This window comes from Gossypium hirsutum, chromosome D06 (genome assembly GCF_007990345.1).
Source record: "Gossypium hirsutum isolate 1008001.06 chromosome D06, Gossypium_hirsutum_v2.1, whole genome shotgun sequence".
NCBI classification, from domain to species: domain Eukaryota; kingdom Viridiplantae; phylum Streptophyta; class Magnoliopsida; order Malvales; family Malvaceae; genus Gossypium; species Gossypium hirsutum.
Genome location: NC_053442.1, coordinates 9,210,469 through 9,237,592, shown reverse-complemented (window position 1 = coordinate 9,237,592; position 27,124 = coordinate 9,210,469). Strand labels below are relative to the sequence as shown.

At 29.8% G+C, this 27,124-nt stretch overlaps 2 protein-coding genes across 4 annotated transcripts; one reads left to right on the top strand and one right to left on the bottom strand.

Annotated features, from left to right (window-relative positions):
- The first annotated feature begins 6,336 nt into the window (after window positions 1-6,336).
- Window positions 6,337-9,375, top strand: LOC107901276 (cytochrome P450 734A1). The gene is made up of 5 exons (XM_016827206.2): window positions 6,337-6,790; window positions 7,298-7,521; window positions 7,598-7,848; window positions 8,218-8,578; window positions 8,649-9,375. Exons 1-5 carry the CDS (start codon window positions 6,514-6,516, stop codon window positions 9,081-9,083), a joined length of 1,548 nt encoding a protein of 515 aa, XP_016682695.2. The 5' UTR covers window positions 6,337-6,513; the 3' UTR covers window positions 9,084-9,375.
- An 11,547-nt stretch (window positions 9,376-20,922) lies between these two features.
- On the bottom strand, window positions 20,923-26,176 carry LOC107901277 (uncharacterized). 3 transcript variants are annotated; one of them, XR_001685205.2, is made up of 6 exons: window positions 25,879-26,129; window positions 24,779-25,185; window positions 23,712-24,440; window positions 22,909-22,971; window positions 22,717-22,803; window positions 20,923-21,727 (listed from the first exon to the last, which is right to left on the bottom strand). XR_001685205.2 is itself a non-coding variant. In XM_016827208.2 (4 exons), exons 2-4 carry the CDS (start codon window positions 25,178-25,180, stop codon window positions 22,966-22,968), a joined length of 1,137 nt encoding a protein of 378 aa, XP_016682697.1. In that variant the 5' UTR covers window positions 25,181-25,185; window positions 25,879-26,129; the 3' UTR covers window positions 20,923-22,965. The 3 variants fall into 3 exon arrangements, 2 of the variants coding, with proteins under 2 accessions (XP_016682697.1, XP_016682696.1); XM_016827208.2 differs by having other exon boundaries at window positions 20,923-22,971; XM_016827207.2 differs by lacking the exons at window positions 20,923-21,727; window positions 22,717-22,803; window positions 22,909-22,971 and having other exon boundaries at window positions 23,304-24,440; window positions 25,879-26,176.
- Between the last annotated feature and the right edge of the window lie 948 nt (window positions 26,177-27,124).

Here is a 27,124-nt window from a genome sequence, read left to right as displayed (position 1 = left end):
GAAATAACGATTAATGGACTGATAATATTCGAAGAAAAGGAGTTCTGCATATTACTCCGAAAGTTTCCAAATAGTACGAGGACCTAAAACATGACTATTATTTAGAACTAACCAAACTTAAGGGTTGGAAGTATTTGAGAAATGATAGTCTAAATTGGGACTATTTCTTTGGGTTTTCTATTGAAGATACCAGCCGAACAAGAAGGCAGATTAATGTGCCAGTGATAGAACTTTGATGAACAAATAGTAATGACAACCTAAGCATTAACAAGGGATCATTATTGAAAAATGACATTATGTACACATTCAGTTACGAGCATTTGACTCATTCTGATCATGACATCCTAATCACTTGGCACAAATAGGTCTAGGTAATGGACTCTATAGGTCATGTTCCCCAGCGAACAGACCAGTGAAACCACAAATCTTATACTGCCGAAGTTGCGGTGGGATGGATTGAAGTCATTATGGCAAATCTTATCTCCCTGAAGTCGCAGTGGAGCAGATTAAAGCCACTAATTTTATCCCCCTGAAGTTGCAGTGGGGCAGATTGAAGCTACAAGTCTTATCTCTCTGAAGTTGCAGTGGAGCAGACTGAAGATAGCGAATCTTATTTCCTTAAAGTTGCAGTGGAACAGATTGAAGCTATAAATTGCAGATCTTATCTCTCTGAAGTTGCAGTAGAGAAGATCATATCAAATCTTATCTCCTTGAAGTTGTAGTGGAGCAGGTTGAAGATACCAATCTTATCTCCCTAAAGTTGCAGTGGAGCAGATTGAAGCTACTAATCCTATCTCCCTGAAGTTGCAGTGGAGCAGATTAAAACGACAAATCCTATACCTTTGAAGTTGCATTAGGTCGGATCAAATTTATTTTATTATTTGATTATTCATCTGTCTAATATTCTTCATTTTTTTAAGTTAATATTATTTTTATTTCTATATTATATTCATTATTATTATTTTTATTACTATAACCCTAATTTCACCCATTTTTAATAGTCCTTTTAATATTTCCTAGATTAATTTCCTCAATGCTATTTTGTATATTTATTTATTTATTTATTTAATTTTGATATTGTCTTGCCATTATGTGTATTATATTTCTTAATTTGTATTTATTGATTATTTGTCGTTCATTAGTGTACATTTTGTTTTTGAGATGTCACTTTGCGTTGTATAGTATAATTCCATCGCGTTTTATTCGCTTAAAAAGTTACGTTTAATATCATTTAAGTTTTGAAATCATTTTATTCAAAAGCTTTCAAGATAACGCAATACTCAGTATTTGGGGTCTTCGAAAAGATTGTGCCCTAACTTATTGGGTTCCAATTTTTCTCATTGAATTTAAGTAATCGAGTATCCTTTTTTAATCAAAACGTATAAATAAAAAGCTCATTCTCAAGAATTCGATACGTTGTGTCCTAACTCATTGGATATGACATGTTGTTCTCTCGAGATGAGAATTTTTTTTAAAATAAAGGCAATATTCTATGTTTGGAATTTTGAGAAATTGTGCCCTAACTTACTAGGCTTCGATTTTTCATCTAACTTAAACAATTGAATATCCTTTTTAAACTTCACTGCATGAGTTTTAAATATCAAAAGATAAGCTCATTTTCGAGGATGTGAAACATCACATCTTAACTCATTGGAGTGTGACATTCTATCTCCCGAAATAATAGGGTCTTAACATGCAATTTGATTTATACAAGTGTCCTATTGTAACAAAGGATCGTATTTTAAATCTCTTCAAAGTTTTCAATTTTCGACATTAAGACATTAATTAATCAATTAGGTACCAATTTTGGGCATGACGAGTGTGCTAATCCTTCCTTCCGAACCCTTTTTTTGAATTTCGTATACCAAAATCATTATTTTAGTAAAACCGAAACATTTCATTAAAACAATTAAATTGCAAGGTAATCCGATAATAAAAAAAATCGATGGCGACTCCTTTTTTTATTTTTATTTTCAAAATAAAAGTCGACCCGTTTTTCAAAAAAATGGTCAATACCTTCTACTTGGTGAATACCAAAAACAATAAGACTATAATGCATTTATAGGAGGTCAGGTATATATTCCGATCTTTTGTTATATTTAATTGTTGATTTATCTCTCTAGGTTTCGACGTTCGTGCGTCGCGCTCTGAGGGAGGTGGTCAACTTTATGACTAAAATCATCAATAAAGCTGAGTAAATACTTTTTCCCACTTGTTGAGATTAGTGTGATCAGTCCAAAAATGTCAGAATGAACCACTTACAACTTCTTTAACGCTCTCCATGAACTATTCTTTGAGATTTCCTACTTATGTTGCTTTCCAACCAGCTAGTGAGTACAAACTTTGTTTGGTGTGGTGATTGCTGGTAAGCCATCAACCAACTTTTGAAACTGCATTGTTCATAAACTTTTGTAGTTCAAATGATTGAACCTGCAATACCATAGGTGAAACATCTTCTATGGTAGCTTGAAAGCATGATGGAATGAGCGGCTTCGAGTATGTGTTTAGTAAAATAGTAGTTACAAACACAAACATCGAATTGGTGGTCATTCTTATTGTTACAATTAGCCCTCTTTGTGAATGATATAACTTGCACTCTCCTCCCTGAATCAGAATATCAATCCCTTTCTCCTAGAGTTGTCCCATGCTAAGCAAATTATTCTTCAATTCTGGAACAAAACAAACTTTAGAAATCACCTATTTGACTCCTCCAATATCCAATCTTACACTTTCTTTCCTCACGACTATTATTTTTGTATCATTCCCAAGCTTGACAGTATGCCAAAAGCTTTGGTCAAGATGTGAAAACCATTTCTTGTTTCTACACATATGACTCAAACATCTCGAATCAAGAAACCACACATCATCTTGTTTTGAATCTTGCATCTCTACAAAAGACATTAGGAGTAGCTCTTCCTCTCTATCCAGTTCCACAAAGTTGGCTTTGCTATCTTATCTTGGGCATTCATACTGGAAATGCCCCAATTTGTAGCATTTATAACACTCCACCACAGTTTTGTCAAATGATCTTCCTCTGCCTCTTACATGTCCTCTGTATGTACCACGTTCTTTACCTCAAAGCCTTTTATCACCAACAACAACTCTTAAAACCTGATCTTCTTCTCTATCCATCCTCTTAATCTTCTATTCGTGCACAGACAAAGAGTTCTGCAACTCATCAATCAACATGGTATGTGTATCTTTTACTTTTTCAATGGACACCACTACATAGGTGAAACATTCTGTCAAAGTCCTTAGAATCTTCTCCATAACTACAGAGTCAAGCATTGCCTCTCCATTACTTTGCACCTGATTTGCTATTAACAAAATACTCCTTGATATTCTCTCATTTCTTCATTTCCAACACCTCAAATTCCCTTTTCAAGGTGTTGAGGAATGACCTCTTCACTTTCTCATTTTCATCAAATTTGCTCTTAAGGAATCCCAGAAAATTTTGGAGGTTTGTTTATCCAAAATTTGCTCAAAAGTCACACGATCTGTAGCTTGATATAGATAGTGCTTGACTCTGTGATCCTTCATCCTTGCATCATCTAGCTATACCTGCTGTATGTTGGTTAACACAGGCGGTAGTCTTCTTTGGATATCAACAGATTCTCCATCAACTCACTCTAATGGTCGTAGTGAAGACCACCAAAATGGGAAATCTTTGTGAGACTACCCTCACTCTTTTCTTCACTCATGTTCATTGTTTTCTCTTAACATTGTAACTTTCTTTATTCTCTATTATCAGGCTCAACGGATGGCTCTGATACCATACTATAAAGAACAAACTCAAGTTTATAGAGTAAATGAAACTCACATGCGTTTATTGAAAACAAAGTACTATTTTATATATAACCTTACAAATGAAATTAAAACAAGGATAAGATCCACGTCTAACAACCTTATAAACATGGATCACTACTAATTTAAAATTCAAAGCAGTAACTTAGTCCCATAGACTAGGTCTTATTGTAATAGAATCAAAACAACCTAAAACAAACATTGACTAATTCAAACACAATGGACACTTGTCCATTTTTTTCTTTTATTTATTTTTTACTGAGAACAGTATGGATAAATTTCAATTCCAACCCCTCTAATTTTTTAAGATTATAAGAATGGTTAAATTTTAATTTGATCCTTATCTTTCACTCAAGTTTTAGACTTAATCTATATACTTTAAATTTGTCATAATTTGGTGCATTAACTTTTATAATGTCATTAGTTAATCTAAATATTTTATTCTAATTAAAATGATTATTTGAATTTTTAAGAATTATTAACACCATTAAAATTTTTTATTAAATTCAGGTTCGTTACAATGGTACTTTTTTGTTACATGGATACCAAGAGAGTATTTTTTTTATTTCAAAATGTCCCACCAATAAATTTAACAAAAGAATTTTAATAGTGTTAATAGATGAACCTAATTTTTTAAAATTGAAAAGTAGAAGGATTAAATTTTTGAAAATTAAAATATGGAGATTAAATTCCAAATATACGATAAGTACAATAACTTTGAACAAATTATAACCTTTAAATTATTTACTTTATAATTTAATCAAAAAATAAATATTTAACTCAACCTGAAGGCGTGAGTAGAAACCATACTAGGGCAAATAACCAAAAAAGGCCGTTTTTTTTCAAAATTTACCGAAATGGGCCGGTTTTTAATTATTTACCGGAATGGGCCATTTTCCGCGAAATCGCGTCCACGTTAGCGCGATGTCAGGGTACGAGCAGGAAATCGCGTCCACGTCAGCGCGATTTGCTGACGTGGAAGGAAATCGCGCCCTCTAGGACGCGATTTGCTGACGTGGCATGAACAGTGTGTTTTTAGCTTGGAAAACTTTGAAAGGCCATAACTTTTGGCTCGGTTGTCCGATTGAGACAAATTTTTTTTTTGATTTCGAATAAATTTTCGAGATCTACGTGCTGGAAAACTTCTTAGAGATGAATAGGGACTAATTTGTAAAGTATAATTTGTTAGTTACGAGTATAGGGACTAAAGTGTAATTATTTCAAAATTAGCACGAAATTTTTGTATTTAAGAATATTTGAATGTTATGGAAGGATGAAATTGAATTTTAATTGAAAAACAAAGCTTAGATTTGAAAATATGACTATTTAGGTTTTAGGGACTAAATTGAATAAAATGGAAAATTTTAGGGAACTTCTCAAAAGTGGAATGAGCTGACTTATACCTATAACAGGATGATATAAGACAATTCTGTAAAAAAATATCCGGTGTTTACTTCAAATAAATGAGGAAAATAACAATTTGAATGTTTCAAAATTCAATTTTAAACCGAAAAAAATCAAAATTTAGGGGCAAAAAAGGATATTTTTTGACGAAAACTTCGGCAAACCGCCTACGGCTATTTTCCAGCGCGTAGATCTCAAAAAGTTATTCGAAATCAAAAAAAAAATTGTCTTAATCGGACAACCGAGCCAAAAGTTATGGCCTTTCAAAGTTTTCCAAGCTAAAAACACACTGTTCATGCCACGTCAGCAAATCGCGTCCTAGAGGGAGCGATTTCCTTCCACGTCAGCAAATCGCGCTGACGTGGACGCGATTTCCTGCGCGTACCCTGACATCGCGCTGACGTGGACGCGATTTCGCGGAAAATGACCCATTCCGGTAAATAATTAAAAAACCGGCCCATTTCGGTAAATTTTGAAAAAAAACGGCCTTTTTTGGTTATTTGCCCACCATACTAATAACTCTATGTAAAAGGAAGATGCAAATGGCCTTTCTTCATTGACACTTGGATGCACCTAGATGGTGCTTTTTGTTCTTTGCATTATAAAATGATTAAATTTTTAATTTTAGTCTCCTATTATAATTAAATTTAAATTTTAATCCTTATATTTTAATTTTTAATATAATTTGGTCTTTATATTTTTATAATATTATCGATTAGTCAAAATAGTTAATATCATTAATTTTTTTTACTAAATTGTTGAGTTATTAAATATAATTTGAGAGCAAATTTTTAAATTCAAAAAATAGAAAAGGTTGATTTTTTAAAAGAAAAGTAAGTGATTAAATTCCAAATGTAAGAAGTATATAGTATATTTTAATTTTAAATTTTATTCTATAATTTAACACAAACAAAAAATCAACCCAAGCCTTACCAGTTATATACTTATTTATAAGATGGATATAACAGTACTAAATGAAAAAGAGAAGGATTGTCCCAAAAATAAATGAAAAGCATTTTATTGTTGACCCTTAGAATTCCAATTGCGGCCCCTACGCAGTTGGCCTTGGCTCGCCTATGGTTTCTCTTTACATATTATATATAATGTCTAGTTTGTAGTACTATTAAAAGGGCAGCCAACAAAGGGTGGCAAGTAAACCAACATAAGCTAAACAAGATAAGAAGCAAACACACAAAAAGGCTGCTCCACACTGGGGAGGAAAACTGTGAGCAAAGCCACAAGCCAAAGCAAATTAAGCTATTTCTCTTTCTTTCTTTTTTTTTTTGTTTAATTTCTTGAAGAATTATGGAGGAGGTTTGGCAGTGGTTGAAGCTGGTTGGCATATGTCTGATGTTGTTAATGATGGTGTTAAAAATGGTAGTGTTGCTTTGGTGGAGGCCTAGGAAGATTGAAGAGCATTTCTCAAGGCAAGGGATCAGAGGACCCCCTTACCATTTCTTCATTGGAAATGTGAAGGAGCTTGTGGGCATGATGTTAAAGGCTTCTTCTCAACCCATGCCTTTCTCTCACAATATTCTCCCCAGAGTTCTCTCTTTCTACCATCATTGGAAGAAAATCTATGGTACTATCATGTATTACACCCTCTATCTTTCATCTTTCAAGTGTTTTGAATGTGTTAAACTGTGCGTTCTTCTTGAGCTGTTTTTGGGATAATCATTGAAGTTGAGGGGATGGCCTTGGCTTAGAGTTGATCCTTCAAAAATTGTAAATCTTTTTTGAAGGAAAAAAGGCTTATTTTTCTGAGTTCAGGTGCTTCTTTTTAAAACTATACAGCTTTTTCTGAGCTTGGATGCTTGATGTTCAAGTTGAGATTTTTTGGATGGTTCCACTTCTGTTTTCTTCTTTTTCCTTCTTTTCTTGAAAAAAGAAAAAAAAACTATATTTTGATAATCCCATTTTTGTCTTTGTCTCCCAGCAACACAATAAATATTTATTTTCTCATTTTTGTAATATTTGCCCCATTCCCACTGTGCTGTGTAATTGCAGTTCCTTGGTAATGGAGTTAATTATCATTTACGACATATTAATGTGATGATGATTGTAAATTTTGTTCAAAACTGAAACATAGGTGCAACATTTATAGTTTGGTTTGGTCCAACGGTTCGGCTGACGGTGTCGGACCCAGATATCATACGGGAAATCTTCACATCCAAGTCAGAACTGTACGAAAAAAATGAAGCCCACCCTCTGATTAAACAGCTTGAAGGTGATGGACTCCTTAGTCTCAAAGGTGAAAAATGGGCTCATCATAGAAAAATCATTTCTCCCACTTTCCATATGGAGAATCTCAAAGTAAGCCTTCCCTCCTTCATTCATTAAAACAAAAACATTGAAGATGATTCAATAACTTGTTTTATTATTAAAATAGCTGCTGGTGCCGGTGGTGGCACAAAGTGTGATTGAAATGGTGGAGAAATGGTCAGCATTAATAAAGAGAAGCAAGTCCGGCGAGATTGAAATCGAAGTATGCGAGTGGTTTCAGAGCCTAACCGAAGATGTCATCACGCGTACGGCATTTGGGAGCAGCTATGAAGATGGAAAGGCCATTTTCGGTCTTCAAGCCCAACAAATGGTGCTTGTTGCCGAGGCTTTTCAAAAAGTTTTCATCCCTGGCTATAGGTACCTTTTTTTTTTTTGTCATTAGCATATGATCATCCATCTGTTTTAAAAATCGTATTGAAGATCATTGTTGGTTCAATTAAACATAAGTTAAATGTTACATAAGTAATTTTAATACTAAAAATATTATCATGTGTTTTAAAAACTTAGCCATATATGGTAGCATTTTAATTTTGCTTATAAATTTTTTTAAATCTATTAGTGATGGTAGAAATTTTAATATAAAATGCAAGAGTTTAAAGGTTGAGACCTCATTCTATACAGTATTAAAAAAAAAATAGAAGTAGGATTTTTTTATTGGTTTTTAGCCTATTTAATACTAGCCTGGTATCAAATAGGAAAAGGTACTGATATGCATTTAAATTTCAGATTTTTACCGACGAAGAGGAACATAAGTTGTTGGAAATTGGACAGAGGGATCAAGAAGTCGTTGAAGAAGCTAATCGAACGGCGGAGAAGCAATTGTGGGAACAAAATGCAAGGAAACGGAGCCAAAGACTTGCTGGGATTATTGATGGAAGCCTCCAATGACATAAGTGTGAATGACATAATCGAAGAGTGCAAGAGCTTCTTCTTTGCCGGCAAACAGACCACTTCCAATTTGCTCACTTGGACCGCCGTTCTTCTTGCAATGCACCCACAGTGGCAGGTGCAAGCACGTGAGGAGGTTCTTAGGGTGTGTGGATTACGTGACATACCCAACAAAGATGATTTCGTAAAGCTTAAGACGGTAACATCCTTGTCTTGTCTCCGTGTCATCTGTTACTTGCTTTTGTCTGATTTTGGGTTGACATCTGCAGCTGAGTATGATATTGAATGAATCGCTGCGATTGTATCCACCAACCGTAGCTACAATAAGACGCACCAAAGTTGATGCAGAGTTAGGAGGTTACATGATCCCACATGGGACCGAGCTTTTGATACCAATCTTAGCCGTTCATCATGATAAAGCCATATGGGGCAACGATGCAAATGAGTTCAACCCTGCGCGGTTTTCCGGGGGCGTGGCACGTGCGGCCAAACATCCTATTGGGTTCATCCCATTCGGCCTTGGGGTCCGTACCTGCATTGGCCAAAACCTAGCCATTTTGCAAGCAAAATTAGCTCTTTCTATCATACTCCAACGCTTCTCTTTTAAGTTGGCCCCAACTTATCAACATGCACCGACGGTTCTGATGTTACTTTACCCACAATATGGAGCCCCAATCATCTTCCAACCTTTGTCTCAGATATGAAGGAAGGGTCCTGATTTTATCCCATCTCGTGTAAGTACCTATCTCTTGTGTGAGTGCGGGTATGCTATCATAGAAAATATAAAGAGATATTTAGCATGGAAGCTCTGCATGCATCAGTAGGCAAATGGCTAACCAAGTAGATAGGTTTCTTCTCCCCTATATGTATGTAATGTATATTTGTAACACAGTTTTGTAATATTATGCAATTCATGAAATTAGTTGTTAATTCTATAATTAAAAATCTTATTGCTGTCGTTGTAGTATATGAAATCAGCAGCTGCAGCTTAGTTGATGGAAGATGAATTTTATTGTTGAAAATTTGAACTGATTTTGGTTAATGGATAGCAGTTAAGACTGCGAAATCCAACATATATATACTGCTTATTGTTGATGATTGAAAAATATATTAACAATTATAATTTCAAGAACCCTAACCCTAAACATTCTTTACATTAAAGGGAGACATATTCATGGAAATTGCAAGGGTTTACCCAAGCATGGTGCAAACACCAAGGGTGAAATTTCCTTTCCTTGCAATTTTTCTAAGAGAGAGTGAGAAGAAATTAAATTAAATTAAAAGGGCACTCAACCAAATAAGTGATGTTTGTGTTGTGTTACTTAAAAAAGATTAAAAAAAGCAAGGACAAATGCAGTTCTCCAAGGCATGAATCCAGCATGCAAAATGTAAATTCAGTTTTAGATATTATTAAAAAAATAAAAGAATTATAGAGGTCCTTATCTTAAGTTAAGTTGAATTTTTTTTTCTCTCTATTCAAAATAAGTACATTGGATAAAAGAGCAAACTAATTCTTATGTTAAAAATTCTATCTATTTTTATTATTAAAAATTGGTCATTGTATGTCAGAATGAGGTATACGTGGCACGCCACATCTAACTGTTTGATTATTTTGCCAGCAATGCCAACTTTTAACAGTAGAAATGGATGAAATTTGCTCTTTGATCTAATGTATAGGAACTAATTTACCTATTTTTTGAGTAAAAGGAAAAAAAATACTATTATTATTTTATTTCTCCTTATAAGGTTTATGGCATGTAGTGAGTAGTGTATAAGAGGTATATGATTTTGCATTACTTTATGGGATCTCCTCAATCTTCATGCATGATCCCTTTGAGAGGGTAATGGAAAAGAAAGGTGGTAGGATTTGCTGGTCCCCAAGATTTCCTTTTCTCTCTTCTATTTTTCTTTTAGTTTTAGTTGAATGGAATCAACTATGAAGCATGTGATCTTATCTTATCATATTACATTAAATGCTAACACTTATCTTTAATTTCTCTAATTAAATAACCCCATTCTCGCTCTATGTATATATAAATAATGGACATACAATTGTAGATTGATCTTCCTTATCACGTTGCTAATCATCTTGATTATCGATTTTATCCTACTTATTATTATTAATGAGTGATTTGGACATGTCTTAGAATCTTGGTAATGTTTGTTTTCAACTTCATTGATGATTAAATAAATAAAATTTAGGCCGTGAGATTTTCTGATTTTCGGGTTAAACCACTAATTTAATTAAAAATATATTAAATATTAAATATAAGCTTTTTTATATTTAATTATTTATATTAAATAGCTCTTAACTATTAACAATTTGTTAACAAAATTATATATTTAAGTTGTTGAAAAAATTAATTTAATTGAAAATTAATATTAATTGTTTTATACACATTTGATAATTTTTAATAAAAACCATCTTATAATTTTTTCTAATAAAAAAGTGCAAAAAATAATATAATTAGGTAAGAAATTACTTATCATTAAAATGGACAACATTTTCAATTTATTTTATTTTATTCCTTTTAACATTAAATTTTGATGTTTAAATTTTTTATTTGATTAAATCAATACAATGTTTTTTAAAATAAAGATAAAAATAAAAAAAATATAATTTAAATTTTACATTTATCAAACCGTCTACAAATATCAAACTCAATTTCTAACCTAAATCTAGTACTTAATTTTTTTAACACTTAAGTGTTGTTTTATAAACTGAAAAAATAAGTGTTGAAAGAATAAGGTGTTGTTTGATCAATTGAAAATTTAAGTGTTGAAAATTTAAATATTAAACTTAAGTTATAAATTTTGACTGATATATTACTTAAAATTAAGTAAAAATATATAATTAGATTGTTTCATAAATATAAATTTTAAATTATGAAAAAATTATTCTACATTTTATTCTTAATTTTTAAACATTTCACCTTATTCTAACTTATTCTAAACAAAAATATTAAATATTAAACATAATATTTTTATATGATAATATAATGTTAAATTAAATTAAATTAACTAAAAATATTCTTCGTTAAGTGATAAGTAGTTGTTATTTACTTATCATTTTTCACACTTTTTGTAAGAAAAGTTTTATTGGATTATTTTATTTTTAGTTACCAAACGTATGCAAAAAAAAATCATTAAAAATATTAATTTTCAATTAATTCAATATTTTTAACAGTTTATCAAACAAGGTCTAAGTGTTGCAAATTTAAGCACTGAACTTAAATTATAAAATTTATTTGGTATATTACTTAAAATTAAGTATAGAATACATTGATTGTTTGATAAATGTAAATTTTAAATTATAATTTTTTATTTGATATGTTTATAATTATTTTTAAAAAAATATTTCACTTTAATTTAAAAAAATTCAAAATTTTAAATGTAAAATTTTTAAAGGATAATATATTTTTAAAATAAAATAAAATAAATTTAAAGAACAATATAAAATTAAATTAAAATAAAAATAATTGAAAATTTCTATATTAAATGATAAGTAGCTTCTTATCTTATCACTTTTCATATTTTTTTTATAGTTCTATCCTTTATTTTTTTATTATATATTATAAAATAAGTTTAAAACATTAAATAAATTTAAATATTAATTTTCAGCTATTTAATTTTTTAAAAAAATTTATTATCAAATAAGGCCTTGACTTTTTTTATAGTTATTTTATTTTATTTTATCAAATAGCAATAAACTTAAATAAAGTTAAATGTGGTTTGCATCACAATATTTACATTTTCAATAGAAAATAAATTAAAAGGAATTTATCAATTGAACCAATTTTCCATGAATTCACTTAATTTTTATTTTTTAAATATGCATTAAATTGAATAAAGTTCATACTTGTCATTGAACCCTACTGATGAATCCAATTCTTTTAACACTATAATTATACTTATTGGGATGGATAAAGGTAGAACAGCCATGATTTTTTTTTTCAAATGTAGTGTATGTGCTTTTTTATCTCATATAGTATTTGCTAAAATTTATATATTTTTAATATTAGAAAATAATTTAATTTGAGTTTTAGGATCAGTTTGTTTACATATAAAATGTCTATAGAAAATATTTTCTATATTTTTCTATGTTTGTTTCACAGAAAACAACTTGGTTAATGAAAAATGACTTACAAGTAAAATAAATCATTTTTCTTGTAAAATAAGTTACTCTTTTGAAAAACGTAAGTCATTTTCCGAAAAAAGAACTATTAATTCTTTATCTTTAGTCATGTGATAAATTATTAATATAATTAATATAATTTATAATTTTAATAAATTATTTAATATTTTATTTTTATTTTAATAATAAATTTTTAAAAAATAATTTTAAATAATATTCTTCACATATTATTGAAAATATTCAATATTAATATTTTAATAATAAATATTTATTAAAATTATAAATATATTAATAATAAATATTTTTTAGTATAAAGGTTAAAATATGTCATAAGTCTATGTACTCTTCACAAATTTACAATTTAGTCTCTGTACTTTTATTTTCAATAATTTAGTTCCTAGACTTTTTAGATTTGAAAACCAAGTCCAATGGTTGACATTCTTAAATTTTTTTGTCAATTTTGTTGATGTCACATTTTTAAATAAAAAAAATACTCACTTGGTAGTTATGTAACTAAAAAATGACGTTGTAATGAACCTGAATTTAACAAAATATTTTTAATATATGCAAAAATAATGTAAAATATAAACTTATATAGATATAAAATAAACTCAATTAAACAATAAAAAGATAAGAAAATCTCAATTGTATGTTTGTTTCATTGAAAGTAACTTTTATGAAATATTTTAAAGAAATCTATCAAACAATAGAAAATATTTTACAAGATTTATCCAAACACCAAAAAATATTAAATTTTATTTGTTAATAAAATAGATTTAATATTGAAACAAATAGACCCTTAGGGTTGATTTGACGAAAACATATTATCAATTTAAATATTTATTTGTTAATAAAATAGATTTAATATTAATTATGATTTTTTTAAAATTATTTTTAATTTGTTAAATACAATTTTATAGTTGTGATTTTTTTTTTAACATTTAGGGATTAATTTGATGAAAGTTTATTACGGGAAGACCCGACTATTGTCAAAGTTAATTATAGTATTATTAGTTAATTATGAATTTTTGTTAAATTAATTTTAAAATTCGAACTAACTAACACGATTACTTTTGAATGCCAAAATGTATAACTTTTTATTAAATACATATACAATATTAAAAAAAACACATAAAATAAATATACCAAATTTAAATACTAAATAGGAAAATAAAATATAAAGTCTTACATACTCATTTCCACATGATTTAATCATAGGCTTAAATATTATTTTGTTTCTTAAAATTGAATACCATGTGGCCCCATCACATTCACCATACGTTAAAAATATATTATAATACAGTTCCATTTCTATACCAAAAATAAATAAATTATAGTTTGAAATTAAATGGATGATATTGATTACCAAAAAGGGGATGATACATACAATCAACATTAAGGATTACATCTCACCTAATTATTTATATGGTGCATGACATGCCACTTTCTCTTAATACAATTAATTATGGAGTTAAGTACTCAAAAGTGGAAACCCTTTAGCACCAATTCACTTTAACTTTTCACCCATGTTTCCAATTCCATTTCTTAGTGTATGTGACCCAAACCCTAATTTAAAAAAAAAACACCTTCAACAGTAAAATGGTACCTAATTGTAATTTTTTTCTTTTTTTTTTTATTAAAAGTGGTACTTAAACTATACTCCATTACTCAAGTTACCCCAACCGTTAATTTAATTTAAACTTTTCATTTTTTTTACACACTCTCTCTTCTGGGAAATTCTAGGGTGAGCTCCATTAAAAAAACTTGGGAAAAGTTTTAACAAAATATCTAAAAATTTATCTATGTTTCTAAGACTTTACTCAAATATTTAAAGATTTTGATAAATTGGTAAATTCATACAAGTGCTGATAAATCTTTAAATCTTCTAGTAAAAGTTGTTTCTAAGCTTCAACTCATGGTAGAAGTGTCGCTCCCTCCCCACATATTTTTTCTTTTAATGCACTTTTTTTTAACTATTAGATAACTTATCTTGGCAATCTTTTTTTCTTCTTTTTAGTATTTGAATTCCTTGCTTTATCATATTGTTTGTTATAATAGAAATTCATTCAACATTAAGTAAATATAAAAGAATGAAGAAAATTATTATTATTATTTTTAAAAATAATACATAAATTTTAAATCAATGTGAGAGAGGAACCGAAATCAAGGTTTAAAAAATAAAAAAGAAACTCATCAAAATTTGGGTTTTGTTGTACAAAACATGGATTGGTTTAGTTTTTCAATGAGTTGTTGAATTTTTGGATGAAGAATACATTTATAACTTTAAAAAAAAAGTTAAAGAAAATAATATTTAACATTTGGGGGTTTAGTTAAAAATTCTCATGAATCACAAAATGATTAGCTAATAAATTTTTTTAACGACAAGGGTAATTTAGGTAACCAAGTATAATTTATATACCACTTTGGGTAACAAAGTATAGTCTAGATATCAAAATGATAGAGTTTAGATAATGGATATGGTTATACAAGTTGTAACAAAAATTGTTTTTCTTAAGTACCTACTTAAAATATATATATATAACTTACAAGAAATTTTTTTTCATTTAAGCCTTAAAAAAATAAAAAAAAATACAGCTGGAACATATAAACTTTTATATGAATTCTTACGTCTAGCTAGCCAAAGGGAAAAGGATTATGACATCCATAATATAATAACTAAATTTTGTTATAGTTAAAGATGAAATGATAAAGTGCTTATAAATAAATATTTCTTTATTCAAGGGGTGGGTGGGATATTTACATAAGATATTTAAAAAAAAAAAGTAAAATATGTTAAATATATATTACATTTATTTAAATTTATTTTTATTAAATTAATATTTAAATATTGCAATTACTTAACCTTATATTTTACCAAATTAAACTAACACAAATTTATTATAAAAATCTAGAAATTCTATAAAAGAATGAAGCTAAAAATATATTTGAAAATTTTTAGGCCAAACACAAATAATAAAACTTTTAAAGATAAAATAAAATAAAAATTTCAAAGAGGCTAAAATAAATATTTATAAAATTTAGGTGAGGTTGATCCCCCGATACGCCTAAATTCGCCCATTATCATATTTTTTTTATATTAATTATAAGGATAAAATAAATATTTACAAAATTTAGGAGGGTGGGCACTTGCCAACACTCTTAAATTTGTTCATGTTATTAAATCTTGTATTTTTGGTATCTTCATATTTATTTTATGGTTTATGTTCATAGTTTATGGGAATTTTTTTTCTTTGAACTTGGCTCCACTCTTTAGAAGTAATCTTGAACATTGCATTTTTAATTATTTATTTTAAACATTTCATATAAAAATAGTAAAAAAAACGAAAACATTACTATATTAATATTCAATTCTTTATTAAAAAGAGACTTTCAAGTAATTTTATCATCAAGTTAATGTCAATAACTTGGTAAAAAACATAATAATAAAACCATGTCTTAGTTTAATCCCAAATGTCTGAAAACTTTTGGACTTATCCCATTATTATTTTGCTCGCTTATTTTATATGCCTTCCCTAACCCTTGATTATTGCCCATTTGTCTGCTCTCTCTTAGACAGAAGACAAGTCCCTCCCTTCTCGGGATGATTGCCCTAATTTTATATTGATATACATGTTGAGTGAGGTATTTTCTTCATTCTAATAGACTGTTGAATTAGCCTCCATCACTATCCCACCACATTGTGTCTTCATTCTTGTTTATTTATGAAACAATAATGTATGATTCATATATCCCAGTTTTTAATTATTAGTAGTACAGTATTTTCGGGGTATGCTCTACCATTTGATGAGCATTATTAAGTGATGAAAGGTATGTAGTATGAACCCAAGGGTTGATGCACTCACTAGAGATGAGAACATTAGGTTTAGCCGGTTGTTATATGGATCTAAATTTATTATCTCATGATATGATCTATATTGTGACAATTCATTAATATTTTTATCTAGGTTTAATTGCAACTGAAATTATTAATTAATATTATAATAAGATATGGATATAGAAGTTTGGTTATGCAGTGTATAAATATTTTTTTTTTGAGATGAGTGATCCACTATAAATTTCTTTGTGCCATATATGATTTAAGTTCAATTCACTCACCAAATTATAATTTCACTCCTATACATAATCTAGACTACTCTCTCCAATAAGACTTTTACCTTGAAAACTTAGTTCCAAACTAAATTGTTAAATCAAGCTTTATTTGATAATATGTTTTGATATAATAAATTAAAGTCTTTTTAAATAAAAGTTTAAGTTGAACATAATTGGAGAATTGATAAAATCTAGTTAAAATGGTTTCAATTGAGTTGAACATTTCAATCATGTTAAAACTATTTTTAAACATTTTCAGTATCGATAGTTTTCAAGATATCGAAACCCATTCTAAAATCGATACCAAATTAACATTTTGTTTTCAACCAACACAAAAAGTATCGATATCTTTTACCAGGTATCGATAATTTGCCTTTGGTACCGTTGTAAACTAACTTCAACGGTCACTGAATCAGACATTAAATGCTAATAGTATCATACTAGTAGAAAAAGTATCAATACCTTTTGTTGTAGGTGAATTTAATAATCTAGTATTTTCATCCCCAACAACTCTATTAACTTTCACAACAACCCCAATGGTTGGAAATGTATTAGAGTGTATAAATACCATGTTCCAAAAGTCCTACAACAAGGAGAGAGATTATCAAGCTTAAAGATCAATCAAAACAACATTAATGCTTAATTCTTTCATATTCTTCTTGTAAACACTTGTGAGCTTTCATTGTATTTATTCAGTTCAAGTGTTATTCTTTGTATTTGTGCTTAATTGACAAACACATCAATCTTGTAAGGATTATTTCTTAGTTTGCTATTTGTTATTCTCTTTGAGATGGTTAAGGTTTAGATAGAAATATTAAGGGAGTTGTAATCTTAAGATTTTGAGTAGAAATCTTAAGGGAAATTGTAAGGTTAAACATTATCCTCAAAGGTTGTCAAATTGGTGAATTTAGGAAAATCTTTAGTTGTGGAAAGCTAAGGTAGTAAAGTAGGCAATTGGGGTCGAACCACCCTAAATGGTTGTGTTCATTGTTCTATCTTTTCTTTCTAGCTTTCCTAATTTTCTAAAAGTCGATTCACCCTTAAAGATTTCGGCTTGATCTTTCAAGCTAACATAAATAATTCAAGCAATTTGTTTACAATAATTTATACTAAAATAAGTTTCTTGCCTGAACAAATGCTCTCAATCCCGCATGTAAAAGTAAAACAAGTCTTCTCCTACATAAGCGTATAATGGTTTGCTTAAATACAATCAATGTGAATCTGCGTTTCCTTGAATTCGACTCAATTAGGTCTTCAATATGCAATAAAGTAACAAAGATATTCTATGATTGAATGTATTTAGAAATCAAATCTCTTTAAATAAAGAAACTCAATCACATTGAAAGTCTTCATAGAATCTTTGTTTAACTTGATCTTTTACACGTCTTAACTCAATAAAGTGTTGTAAAAAATCCTCCAAGTAAATATATTAAAAAGACCAAATTTTTCGATCAAACGGTGCCAGTCAAATATGCCAAATTACATTTCTTGCCAGATGCAAACTGAGTTGCAAATATAGTTGCATCTAGAAAGTGTAATTGGAACTCTTTAATACAAATTAAATCAAATTCTCAAACAAATAATTTTTCAAATCCATCTAAAATTATCTAAACAACTCTTAAATAAGAGCTCTACTAAAAAAAGTTAAAAAACTTATTTAAAAATTGTAATTCATAATTTCATAAATAAGATTTCATTGATTATTTTTATTTTTGAATCTTATTTCAACTCGAAATATGTGTTGAAGAATATAGATTCTACTTTATTGGGAAAAAAATAAGAGGAAAACCTCTTTAGGTAGACCTCAAATGAGACACTAGTAGTGGATTTGATGGTGCTCCATTAATGCCCAACTCATTCAGGCCACTCTTCTTTTAAAACAGTCTCCAACCAGAAAAATAAAAATAAAAGACACTCAAATTAATGTTTAATCTTCTGAACTAATAAAATAAAAGCGATGATTCACACTTTTTATTGAAATTGCTGTATATATTGACCACAGGAATGACATCTCTGAACTTTGCTGCTCATTTATGTGACAAATCCATCTGTGTCCATTGTACACTCCTCTCCCTTCTTTTTTTAATTATTATTTTACTTTTTAAATGTTTAATTATTTTATAATTTTTAATATAAAATTAAAGTAATTTTATTAATTTTCGCATATTTTTGCATAGTTTATTTTTGTATTTTTTATACAATTAATATTTTAATTATCTAATCGTAATATTTCATATTCTATTTATATAAATTATCCATGATAAATTTGATGTGAATTAAAATTTCTTAACTAATTTTATGTAGAAAAAAACATTCCAATTGTTTAATAATATACAACATTTTGGTAAAAAAGTATCATGGAGGTCCTGTACTAGGAGTCAATTTGTTTTTTGCCCCTCCTAAAAAATAGTCAAATTAGTTCATGTACATTAGATCAAAAAGTAAATTGGTTCTTATTGTTAAAATTTCATCCATTTGCACTATTAAAACTGGCATGATTGACGAAATAACCAAACAATGATACATGGTGTGCCATGTGTACCTCATGTTGACGTAAGAGACCAATTTTTAACAGTAGAAATGGATGAAATTTTTAATAGAATACCACTTTGCTCTTTGATCTAACATACCTAGTCTAATTTATTCATATTTTTAGTAAAGTGGGCAGGCCTCCATAATAATTTTATCCGACATTTTAGATGAGTGTGATAAAGATATTGGATAGGTTAAAAGACATATACAATTATATTAATAAATTCAACTATTAAATTATTAAAATATCAAATATAGAAAATAAAAAATAAAAAATCATTTAATTTTACACCGGTTTAAATACATATTAATATTTTTTTACATTAATCCAATAGTACCCTACGAGATAACAGAAAAGGACAAACAAATAAGAGTTAACATGCACCGACTCAATTTTTTGCTGACAAGTTTGCTTTAGGCCCATCAACTACTAAGTTCCATTGCATGGATTTCGAACATATCTATTTTTTTTTCTAAAATTTTCATGTATTTGTAAAGTTTCTATAAGATTATATCTCGATACTAATATTAAATATGTTTGAATATAGATATTTCATAAAAAATAAAGATTAGAATGACAAAGGGCAATATTATGAATTTTAGCATCTGTGCGTTGAGTTACAATTATATTTCGAGTAACAAAATTTTTAAGTGCAAACAGATAGATAGAGAGGGTGTCAAAGTAGGATTAACAAAGCAAGTTAAAGTAAGGATAAAGCTTGAATGATCAAGAAATGTCGATAGTGCAATAACCTAAAAGAGAAATATGATAATATTGACAATTAATTATTTCTTAATTTTAAATCACTTGAAACCTCAATAGTGAAGGTGGCAAAATGACAAATAAAACTCTCCAAATTCATCTTATTTTAGATTTAATTATTTTAGGCTCGATCTCATTTTATTAAATTTGGACTTTTTCAAATTTGGGTCCTATCATATTTGAAAGTTTTTGGGCTTGGATTGGTTCGAGTCAGATTGGCTCAAACAGATCAAAATTATTTTCAAATTTTATAAGTATTTTTATTTTGCATTACATTATTGTAATATAATCCAAATTCTAGTCATAAAATACTATAATATAGTACAATATAACCAGTAAATAGAAGGACACGATTGTAACACGAAAAGAAATATAACACAACACTTAAAATATGAACTGCCTGGTCTAGTATGGACATTTAGCATGTTGATAGGTCTGCCGTGACAAATGGGAAGTGTTTTTCCAATGCAATGCAACAGAAGAGAAGCATATTGCAAATGTAGGAATATCAATACTTCCACCTTCAAACTACCAGCCCTTGTCAATTGCATCTTTCCCAAAGTCTGGCAATTGCATTTGTTTCTGACATAAGCCTCTTTGTTGAGCTTCGTTCGCAGGCAAAATAATCAAATTCTAAAGCAAGCACAAGATTGTAATAACTTCAGTAGGTTAGCTGAGTGACCCAACCAAATAGCCTGAAACAAAATCTCGAGTAAGAGAGAGTGAGGAAAAGAGTGCAAAGAGACACCTTTGCATCTTTGGCACGTTTGTCACTACAACAAAACAGCACAACGGGGATCGAGCTATCCTCGAGAAGGGGACATGAAATTCTGAGAGTAGACAACAAAAAAACAAACCTATACTCATCAGCCCTAAGAGTAAAAGTTCAAGCTTAAAAGCATTATATGCTTATTGCATCCCATGTAAAGAAATGATTGGAATTTTTAAAGGGAAAGTTGACATAAGAACAAAATTTGTAGTCACTAAAAAGAATGTTCCAATATGTTTTAATAAAGCAGAAGGAACCCTTTCATTTTTGGATGATTTGAGTTCCATTTCAACATCCGAAGTAAGCAGAAACCCTTCCATTACAAAGTTTATGAAGGAAACACCAAAAATTAGCAACTAGTTTGGCCGGTATTTTCCAAAATATGCATGCAGTCAATGCAAGTCCAAGTAAAAAGTAGACTGGATGACTTCCCTTTTAAAGTACTGATCACCCAGCTAAGCTCATCTAAACAAATACCAGGTGTTCTTGCAGTAGCATCTGGTAGATGGGCTTTGAATTAACTACAAGAGAAAAATAGGTGATCACTACATTCGCATGATGGAAAGGCTGGAAAGGCTGCTCAAATGTCCAAGATTGCTAACCAGGTTATCAAAGAAAATTTTAGCACACACTTGGGGAACAAATCAACTTATTCCAAAGGCAACTTTGGTAATTTGTTCCTCTACCCGTTCTAAGTATCAGCAGGTTAAAAAATTCCCAGAGCTTTGCTACATAACTCCATCTGCAGCAGTATCTTGAATCAGTTTCTAGCAATCTGCCCCATTTTCAAGATTTTCTTCCAACTCCAACAACATAGTAAGAGTCTTAACCTGCCAAAATCCAAGCAATGCAAATGGATCCGGAAATACAGAAAAGTGGCCATATATGTTTCAAGATACAAGCAATGTACCAAACTTTAACGTTCTTCTGCCCCAAACCCAAGCCAAGGATACCAGCTGACTTCCACACCTTTCACATCGCCTCTCTTCCTTTTTCCATGGAAAAGAACGCATTTGATTCAGCTTATGAATCACCCTCCCTAGCAAGATGAAATTTGGATACTAAATACACCACAGATCATATCAATTCTGATTAGTGTCATTAGTGCAAGACAATATCATTACTGTAAGCAAACATGACTTGTGATGAGAAATACATTGTAAACATCTTCCAGGGTAAACGGAATAATCCAGCAGTGATGCATTTCCCTGAGGAAGCAATAGCCAATGGTACTGGAAATGTGATTATGTTTAGTCCAATTTTCCCCGTGCATGTAAATGAACAGACAACATGCTTAGTTGGATTGTGAAGCAAATTACTCAAGAATCTGGAGCGGTTGCTTACCTAAAAATCTAGTTCCAGTTGTCTATGTATTTTAAGTAATGAATAGTTAGCATTTATTATTACTCAGCCAATTAGGACAACTGCTACTGTCTCATGTGAAGCTAGGACGCAGCATCTTAATAAAAAATACAGATTTATTTTTACGCCGGACAAAGATAGATCTTATTGGATCAAAGGTGAAACAATAGAATCGTTGAAACTGTCTCCAGAAATTCAAAAACAAGGATTAATAGACTTGGACAGGAAGCATAGTAAAACACAGAAAATGAAGTGTGAAACTAGGATAACCTTCTAAGCATTACTAAAAAGGTTTATCAAGTTGTCAAGGAGCACCTTCACAGCTTAGCCAATAACAGTTTTATTTTACAGCCATTCAAGTGGCTTAAACAAAGATATCCCATGTGAGGATGGTTTATGCAATACTTCTCCAAATTCACAAAAAACATGTCTTTCCAGTTTTTATCTTATGCTTGCTCTTTGCAAGATTATTATTACCAATCCTCTTAAAAAATTTCGCTTCATCAATTATTAACAAGCACAAAGATCAATTTATGAAATGATAATACAGAACACATGAAAAGTAAAGATCTCAGCATGATTACTTTGCAACAAGCAAAGTGAAACACGCATGGCCCAGCAAAATGTCACACATGGATAAGCTTATATTGAGGTCCAAAAGAAAACCTTTTGGAGAATTCCAGATATTAGGTCAATCCCATGGCAGCCACAAGATTCAGGTAGGAACACAGATATCTAGGGCTCGCATGAGACCTGAAATAGAAGAATCCAGCAAGCCAAACTAAAGAAATTAGTGCCTCAAAAAATCTTCCCCTACAAATTGCCTCACTGTTGAAAAGCAAGAGAAAGGTGCCAAACCCAAAAATCATCTTCAGAGTTCAGACACTTGGAAGAAAGGTGTCTAAGCCTCCTTCTTCAACCCTGGAAAATACAGGGGGAAGCATCAATAATTTCCTCAATCTGAGAATGAATATGCTTCAAACATATTACTATACCCCGAGAACATTCACACCAAATTGAAAGCTTGAAACATCTTTGCTTAGTACTAATCAAATATCAAGAAAAACATAAAAACAAACACTTAATCAGAAACATCCAGAGGGATTTTATCACATGACAATCTTGTTTTCAATAACTAAGCATTAAAATGTCACCAGAAGATTAGTCAAATATCAATTGTGCATCTAACAGATGCAAGAAATATACAGAAGAGAATGATTCAGAAAAATGCATTCTTGATTTCTGCTCAATTGTTAGCAAATTCCCGGTATGCTATTTCTCAAAGATTTGGTTCGCTAAAATAAACATACAAAATAGGGAGACAAGAAGGGATAGAATAACTGATACACAATGCTTAGCTCAGAAACATTTAATGGTCTTCAGTTTCTGTTGCGTTACATTCATTCAAAATATATCACTATATGCTCTATACCTAAATGAGGAAAATTGATAGCATATTTCATCAAGCTTCATACAATTGAGGGAGTCACCAGTGTAATTATTTATCCAAGTCTATTCCTAAGGGAAAAAAATAAAGAAAAAAAAACCAGAGAGACTCCTGGTTATCTTATAGGAATGTTACTATCAGAGGAAATTAAGTTTCTTAGCTCCATCAAATGTTCATCATTAGATATATGAAGTGAAAGACGAAGATTTGTCACCAAAGCTTCTTGTTCCCAACTTAAAGGCCCTGATGCGTGCAAGGCCTCCAAAGTGCATCGGTATGCATGTAACTTTATCTTATGAATCAAGGCAGCCAGTTCCTCTTTCGTAGGAAGGAGAGAATTTCCTCCCTCGTCTCCCCTTGGACAGAAAGATTCAGCATCACTACATTGACCATCAACAACTTCAATAGGACCTGTGGGAACGCAATGAGGCAACCTACAGAAATTGTTACTACTTACGCTACAACTACCAACAGAGCACGTAACACTATCAGCATCATTGGTTTCTGCAAAATAACATCCAACAGCACCATTTGGTTTTCTCCAGTCTCCATGCACTTCAGACAAGCCAGTTTTGTCATTAAGAGAAGAATGTACGTATTTTTCACCCAACATATCTCTTGGTAAAGCAACGGCATCTACCTGTTCAAGAACCGATGGATTTGCAGCAACCAGTCGATACAATCTTTCATTTCTCTCCACTGCTCTAAGCTTCTGTCCAGCAGCAGCATGAGCTTCAACCTGAGAGTAGCATCCTCTCTTTAGAGTCTTTGAGGAAGCAATAACAGAATCTCGGTAATTAACCTTTGTGTTAACAGGACCACATTCATCCCTGACATGCCTATTTGTCCTTCTAATGGTATTTTGAAATTGGGAGCTAGAATTTTGCTTGCATCTAAGAGTGGAATTTTCACCATGTTTAACATCTACACAACTACCAGAACCCTGCAAGTAGACATAATACAAATGAATATCTTGCTTGCAGAATGAGAACCAAACATATGACATCACATTTATCATAACTCAATGGAAATGATTGATACTACTTAGATCAAGTAGGGTTACTGTCTGAATGAAGGGATTTCATTTAGATTAGACAGATGAAAATATTCAACTTCAACTTACAAAAAGATATTAAATGCATATGGTAATGAACAAAGATAGACATGAATATAAATGAACTTTGTATAACATAAAATCGCTTAACTGGAGAAAGTAAATGCTGAAATGGCTTTGAAAACTTAAAATTTTCAAATGCACGAGGAACATAGATTAGGAAGTACCTTTCCAATCACAACCCACTCATTGTCTTGCCATGATTGTCTCACACGGATGTCAAATTTACTGACCCTAAACTCCAGAGACGATCCAAGCAACCTAACCAAAACATACTTTTTCTCCAAAATCGCTAAAATTGTTGCCATCTTCCAAGAAAAATTGTCAAAAACCTCAACAACATCACCAGGAACCCAATTATCTGAAACTACTAATGCAGGAGGACAAGGTCTAACAGCTTTCCTAGATACCATCTCCACAATTGTCTTATCAACGGCATTGGAATAGGCTTCATATCTAACCTTATAGTTGTGGCCATTGCCACTGATTATTTCAGCACAATGCCAGGAGCCTGATGGCACCTCCTTTTTGCTCAAGACTTCTACGTTGGTCCCTTTCTTGAATCTCATGATCCCTATTAACAGCAAAAGACGTAGACAAAGGAGATGATTAATTCATAAAACAAACGAAAACATAAAACTCAATAAACACCTAATAAAACATACGAATACAGTTAGAATATCCCAGCATCCTCCAGAAAAAAATTAAAACAAGGGAACAGTGGAGGAAAAACAAGATCAAAATTTTGAATTAGGATTACAAAATTAAATTAAAAACAAATTTTAATTACAAAATGTAACAAATAAAAAATTTATGTTCAAAAGAACAACAAAAAGATCTAATGCAAGCGTTATTCATTCTTGTAAATTAGTTTAAAGTAAATAAACTAAACAAAACAAAACAGTCAGGAGTCTGTTTGGTACGCAAGAAAATTCAGGAAAAAAAAAAGAAATCAGGATTTTAAGGAAAATTTTAAAGTGATCTACTAAGTTCAAACTCTTTCTACCTTAATAATCAAAAATTTAAAAAAAGTTAATAAACAGAAATTTAATCGCCTTTCTTCCTTTCTGTCTATGTCTCCACCATTTTCTCAGTAGCCAAACAGAAGGAAAAAAAAACAACAATTAACAAAAACGAAAAAAAAAAGATAGAGAGAGTCGTAAAGCAAACAAAAATTAAAGTTGCTCATAATCTAAACAATCATAAATATATCATAAAAAAAGGATAAATACTTATAATCATAAAATTGATGAAGAGTTCAACTAACCTTCGATGGAGGATTGAATAGAGAAAAAAACAGAGATTTTTGTTGTTGTTGTTGTTTGTTTCTCAATGCTTTGAGAATTTAATTTGTTGTTATGAATTTTTGTTATTGATTATTGGGGAGAAAGATTTTTTTTTAATTTTAATTTTAATTTTTCTTTTTTAATGAAAGAAGAAGAAGAAAGAATAAGGGAAATTTGAGTATAATAAACAAGGAATAATATGGTAAGCTTTCTATGCCAAGTTGCCAACTGCCTAAGAATAGCTTGTTGTGGTTGCGATTAACTGTTCCAATCTTATTGTGTTCATTGTGCATTCTCTCTCTCTTATTTTCTTTTAATTTCAATGTGAAAAAAATATTAAAATTTAAATAAAGTAATAATAATAGATATAATCATCAGCCAGTCAGACCGAAACCCGACCTACCAATTCATTTCACTCTCCATATCTATTTTATATTAATTATTTTTATAAAGTTAAGATTTAAATTGTGTTGAGATGGACCGAATTTATCTAGGATAAAATCTCCTTGCTCAAACCCTTATCAAGTCAAATCCAGTCGTGGATAGATATAATTCATATGAATAATTATAACTTTTTTAAATATATATAATAAATTAAGTTTTTCTCAAAAAAAAAGTAATTAAGTTTTTTATTGAATTTAAGTTTTTATCCGATTGAGTCTTGACTCGATTACTATAGGTATTATTGTTAATGCAAAAGGACATTGGTTTAAGTGCGTTGAAAGGCTAGGGGCTATAGATGATTCTATCTATTGTGTCAAAAAGAGAAAATCAGAACCTATAATGAGATTTTTTTTAAAAAAATTATCTTACCTTTTTTTTATTTTTATTATGGTTGATAAATTATTGAAATTTTTTATTTCATTGAAAATGAACATTTTCAACCTTTAAATTTTTTTTAATTGTGTTTGATAACAATATTAATTTTTTAAGTAATATAAAATTTTAAACAAAAAAAGTGTTGAATTTTTTTTAATTGTGTTTGATAACAATATTAATTTTTTAAGTAATATAAAATTTTAAACAAAAAAAGTGTTGAATATGATAAGTAAATTAATAGTTGCATCACTTAATGTGAAAATTATTAAGTTGATTTTATTTTTGAAATAATTTATTTCTTTATTTTATTAAAATATTAAATTTTTAATTTTTATCTAAAACTATTCACAATAAAATAAATAATACAATATTAATTGACTAAAATTATAAAATAACGAGTTTTCAAAA

What these genes read in the sequence shown, in the direction of transcription:
- LOC107901276 (XM_016827206.2), top strand. Translation starts at nt 6,514, where the DNA reads ATGGAGGAGGTTTGGCAGTGGTTGAAGCTGGTTGGCATATGTCTGATG. An exon ending in TCATTGGAAGAAAATCTATG is followed by an intron (nt 6,791 to 7,297) that starts GTACTATCATGT and finishes ACTGAAACATAG; the next exon opens with GTGCAACATTTATAGTTTGG. An exon ending in GTTTTCATCCCTGGCTATAG is followed by an intron (nt 7,849 to 8,217) that starts GTACCTTTTTTT and finishes TTTAAATTTCAG; the next exon opens with ATTTTTACCGACGAAGAGGA.
- LOC107901277 (XM_016827207.2), bottom strand. Translation starts at nt 25,180, where the DNA reads ATGAGATTCAAGAAAGGGACCAACGTAGAAGTCTTGAGCAAAAAGGAG. An exon ending in AGTGGGTTGTGATTGGAAAG is followed by an intron (nt 24,441 to 24,778) that starts GTACTTCCTAAT and finishes GTCTACTTGCAG; the next exon opens with GGTTCTGGTAGTTGTGTAGA.